Source organism: Caloenas nicobarica, chromosome 6, assembly GCF_036013445.1.
Source record: "Caloenas nicobarica isolate bCalNic1 chromosome 6, bCalNic1.hap1, whole genome shotgun sequence".
NCBI classification, from domain to species: domain Eukaryota; kingdom Metazoa; phylum Chordata; class Aves; order Columbiformes; family Columbidae; genus Caloenas; species Caloenas nicobarica.
In genome coordinates, this window is record NC_088250.1 from 5104673 (window position 1) to 5109712 (window position 5040).

Here is a 5040-nt window from a genome sequence, read left to right on the forward strand (position 1 = left end):
CGCTTCTGCTGCACAGAGTAATGCAACTCCACTAGCATTTATATTCATACATGCAAAAAAGCATACACAGAGTTTTAAAGAGCAGGAAAATAATTATCAATATCTGAAGTGCCTTCTATATCATTTAAGATACCAACGAGGGCTTTCTTCCTGCATCCAACAGTAAGTTTTTCAGCTTTTGGTTTTGTTACATTTCAGTGACACAATGGACCTTGGGAGCAGAGGAAGAATCCACTGCAACATGAGACTCACCTGCTCTCTGCTGATCATGGGAGCATTCTGTGTGACACCTTTCCTATGCCATAGCCAAATTGATCCACTAGCTCTTGGGCGAGCAGACCCCCAGTGTTGGGAATCCTCCTCAGCTGTCTTACTGGAGATGAGGAAGCCTCGCATTTCTGACTCTGTCAGTGGCTTTTGGGACTTCATGATCTTCCTGAAGTCATCAGAGAACTTGAAACATGGGGCCCTGTTCTGGGACTTAGCTCAGATCTTCTGGGATATCTACGTGGACTGCATGCTCTCCAGAACCCATGGCCTAGGGAGAAGACAGCTAGCAGAAGCTGAACAGAAGATCGCTACTCTACATTCTCAGTTCACAGGGAGAAACCAAGGTTACTACTCCTTTAATACATGTTTCATGGCCAATAGCTAGAGTCTAGTAGGAAAGAAAAGAGCTACAGGCTTATGGTGTTATGTGGTAATAATACAAAAACAGAGGACTGTGCTGCAACCGCCCCTCACTCCCCCACCAATCCAATATGGAGATATATTTATGTTCAAAGTGATCTCAGTAAAAATTTGACCTCCAAATAACTTGAACTCTAATGGCAGCTTTTAAGTTTCAGTTTGGTGGGGGAGGAGGGGCAGCAGAAAGTGAAACACAGGAGAATTCAAACAACAAAGGCAGCTCATCAACTGAACATACACAGATATTCTTCCACACCAGCATCTTTACCACAATTGTGCCATGGACAGGCTGGTTCTGAATTCCCCGTTCCAAGAGGTGCATCACCATGGGAATGTGTTGCACTGGTGCTGCTGGAGAGAGCGGCAGTCTTTCAGCAGAAGAGTAAGGATATATTTACTTGCCATCTAGCAGTCAACCACTAGATATTTCTTATTTCCATACTGGTAAGTTTACCCAACACCCAACAGAAACAGACCTAGGACTCAGATGTGTGCAGGCTTTCAGGCACAGCTACAGCTTCAGGATGAAGAACACTACCTGTGACACTAAGTGCTGCAACTCCTAATCTCCAGGTTCTAAGCCCCAGAGGAGAGTACCCAGGCTTAAAGTAAGCATCTCACACTTAGACTCCTCATCCCCAGGAGGAATATACAGCATAGCTTTTTCTAAATCGCAGTCTCTTCCAAGGCTTCAGTTCTGATACTGCTACCAACAGAAGCATCCTTCCCTTGATAATGTCCACTTTGAGAAAGGGGCAGGTGCTGTAACTTAACAGAGGGGTAGAACTGTTGCTGCCATCACCAACAGTGTAGCACATGGGGCCCACAGGGAGAAGGCAGAACCACCTTTCCAATTGAATATTTTCAGACTCTTATCTCCACTTCCTAGACCAGTGTCTCAGTTATTAAGATGTTTGGGGGGAATGTCCACAGAATAATGAAGAACCTCTCTGGGCAGTTATCCATTAGAGCATCTCTAAAAAAAGGACTTGAACTCAGGATTCTTCCACCCCAGGGACACTACACCACCAGTCCAGCTCTTGCCCACAAACCTTAAAATGTTTTGGTACACCAATATGTATTGAACGATAGGATTTGAGATAGGAAGGATCAAGAGGTCTTCGCCCCCATTACCTGCAGAGAGTCTCCTAGCCATTAAGCCAGGAGATAGGAGTTGTGTTTGAACCAACCCCTTCAGACTGAGGAACTCCTCACATACACAGGGCCAGATTCTAAACTCTGAGCCAAACAACCACTGTCTGCATTTTGAAAGCAAGGAGTGGCTCCTATCCTGCTCTGCAAAGCATGTGGGCTGTCACATAGATCCAAGAAGATCTTTGCTCTGTTAAGATACACTGATGGCAGGCAGCACAGAACACCCTTCTGGTTCCCAAATGGCCTTAAACATCACAAAAGCAAAAAGTTGCTCAGTTCTGACCAGACTGATGCACTTTCGGGTGCAAACGGAATGCAGCTTTAGACGCGTAAGGCAGCGGTAGTAGCAAAAGCTGAGATGCTCATCAGGCTAAAGCACTAGATGAATTTTTGTTTTCATGATTGCAGCTTTGAATGGGACTAAATTCCCTCTTAGCCTTTTGTTTACATCTAGCTCTTCATACCTATATCACACTGGGATTTTCCTAAACAAAGAGCTTTTGTTCCAGGCAAGATTAAGAGTAACATTATGGGTTTTGTGATTAATACTGACTTTTGTTTACTCCTATAGAGATATTAAGACACTACTAAGCATTCACACTGTAAGACAAACAAGGATTCATCCCCTTCTCTTTTACCCCTTTGTTTTGCAAATTGTAATCAGTTAATCTGTTTTCTCTGTGCAATTGATTAACATCAGTCACTAGCAGGCAGCTTATGGCATGACTGCCTAAGTTTTAGTTTTCGGAGGAGCTATCTAACCTCTCATCCAAGTCTCCCAGTTTCTTAACAAAGCCAGCTGGTTTAATCTTTGTAACCCTTGGCCCCACTACCTTGTTTGGCCAGTGAAAACAGAAATCAATTGTTAATAATTGCAGATAGAAATCACATCCTAGCAAATGATGGAGAATAGAATTACTGCTTCTTATGCATGAAGAGATGTACAAGCCTGCTTTCTCAGCCCAAAGAGCAGAACTAATGGCATTTGAATGACCTTTTGTACTTCACTCCATATCTACACAGGCAAGTATGAATAGCTTTCAGTAGAGTTGTTTTAGAAGTCAAACAATAAGGCACAATGTTTTGCTTTATACTGTTATTTTGTAACTGTTGATAAAGTCTTTATTACTCCATACTGAAGTTTTTCACTTTATTCCTCTTAAATATTCACATTTTTTAAATTGCAAACAAGATCACATATCAGGAGAAATCTGTAAGCTGCATTCACTGTAATTCCTTAAACATATCATTGAATTAGAAAAGAAGGACAGAGATCTGAACTTGGCACAGAAATGCTGATGTTAAGATGTCATTATTCCAGTATCAGACTTCAGAAGTAAAGGATAAATCCCATGAGATAATTATGAAAACTGAGGATCAGTAATTGAGCTTTTCTAAGAAAAAAAGTCCTCCAAGCCAAAATACTTAATGAAGTCCTTGGTAAAGCTTCTTAGTACTGAACAGAACTACTCCACCACACCTAAGAAGCACTTCCACAGTTCCCCATATCTCACCCTCCTGGGAAACAAGTCTGTTTGATTGTACACCAAGACAGCACTAGAAGTAGCCCACATCCAGACTTATAGCTTCAAGCACTGTTTTCTGAACCAATCCAGTCCTGCCACATTCCCCGTGGTAGTTACTGACATGGTCTGAAGAGATTCTTCAAACTCCACGCAAGCCATGAAAAACACAACAAAATCAGAACAGCTGTATATGAGTTCTCTAACAAACTGCCTCCATCCTGCTAGTATCCTGCTTAACTCAGCAACTTCACAACTTCCCTGGCTATCCAGCAGAGAAGCATTAGTCAGCTTTAAAGTGAGACAAGTAGGTAGAGGTAGCCAAGGTATCTTTAGCAACTCATCCCTTTCCTCTAATAAAACGCAAACACTATGAAAAAGCAGGTTTCATAAAAACCATTTCCAATATATTACAACATTGCAATTAGATACATTATGGATGTAACAACTCTTAATGAAGCAAAATAAGACTCAAGAACCACAAGGAAAACATAGCTTTTGTACTTACAGCAAATGTTCCTGAAGAGCAGCTGTCTAAGAAGACCCTCCTCACAAAGCCATATGGCACACTCTCAGTATGAACATCTGAGGAATACAAACACAAAACCCTCTGTGCCTCTTTTCTTCTCATCCAGCAGTCCCCCTGCTACCTCATCACTCAGAGTGGCCCCAGCTGTGCACACCTCTGGCACAGGTGAAGGTAATTGGGCTCAGATCAGCACTTGCTCTCCCAGCTCTGCTGGGCTGTACAGTAGTGCTGCTGGATTATGCATCTGAGGTCTGGTAAATAAACAGATGCTGTGTTAACCAGTTACTTTCTCAGAAGACAAATGTGTTTAAAAAGAAATAAAGCCAGTCTGCTCACTTTTGGAGATCATTGCAAAGAAAATGCCCTATAGTTCTTCAAGGAAATAACAAATGTGCTACTAAACAGTGTGAGAAATCTCAGCCACTGTGCAGGGAGGTTGATGACAAGCTGGTGAGTTGGTAAGAGTGTGAGGACACTCGAGTGCTTTGACACTGCTAATTACAAGTGGAAGAGTTTTATAGGAAGATTGAAGGAAAAGGTTCATGCTGGGGGAAGGATCAAAGTAACTTGTCACTGAAAGGCAACTTGCAAATGGAGGGATGTGGCTATTACCAAAACAAAAGTTTTGAGGGCAATGCTGCTAAAATGGGAGCCGGTAGCAGCTAAAGATGGAGTATTCAGCTGCTCTTTGCTGTTTGGAAAATTTTTACTTATATGCAATTTTATGTCACTTTTCAGGGATGTTTTCTCATATTCAGAGGTCACCAGTTCTGAAGAAGAAAGACTTATTCGAAGATTTAACAAGTATCCACATGCATAAGAGTAGATCTACATTACTTGGAAGAATTGTTGGAGAGCTAGGGAAGAAGAGGAAACAACACATCTAATCCAAGATCTTAACTACTTCTCTTTAATTTTTTGCATTTTAACTCATTGATGGTGGAAGAAGGCCTATAACTACAAGCGCTGTATCTCTGATTAACTTGGACTTGTGGGTTTTTTTAATTACCTATGAATTCAGTCTCCTTAATAAACTGCATGATTTATAAGCAGTTGCCTACTTTAATCTGTGTGTACAGCAGGTTTTTCGTAATGCACGTGGCCTATTCAAACTATTGTCTTTTGGGTGCCATACTGGGAAAT

The 5040-nt window shown here is 41.7% G+C and overlaps 1 protein-coding gene across 1 annotated transcript; it reads left to right on the forward strand.

The window, feature by feature from the left end:
* Window positions 1-205: 205 nt before the first annotated feature.
* On the forward strand, window positions 206-4784 carry FAM237A (family with sequence similarity 237 member A). The gene is made up of 2 exons (XM_065638210.1): window positions 206-614; window positions 4636-4784. Exons 1-2 carry the CDS (start codon window positions 206-208, stop codon window positions 4782-4784), a joined length of 558 nt encoding a protein of 185 aa, XP_065494282.1.
* The last annotated feature ends 256 nt before the right edge of the window (window positions 4785-5040 follow it).

What these genes read in the sequence shown, in the direction of transcription:
- FAM237A (XM_065638210.1), top strand. Translation starts at nt 206, where the DNA reads ATGGACCTTGGGAGCAGAGGAAGAATCCACTGCAACATGAGACTCACC. An exon ending in GTTCACAGGGAGAAACCAAG is followed by an intron (nt 615 to 4,635) that starts GTTACTACTCCT and finishes GTCACTTTTCAG; the next exon opens with GGATGTTTTCTCATATTCAG.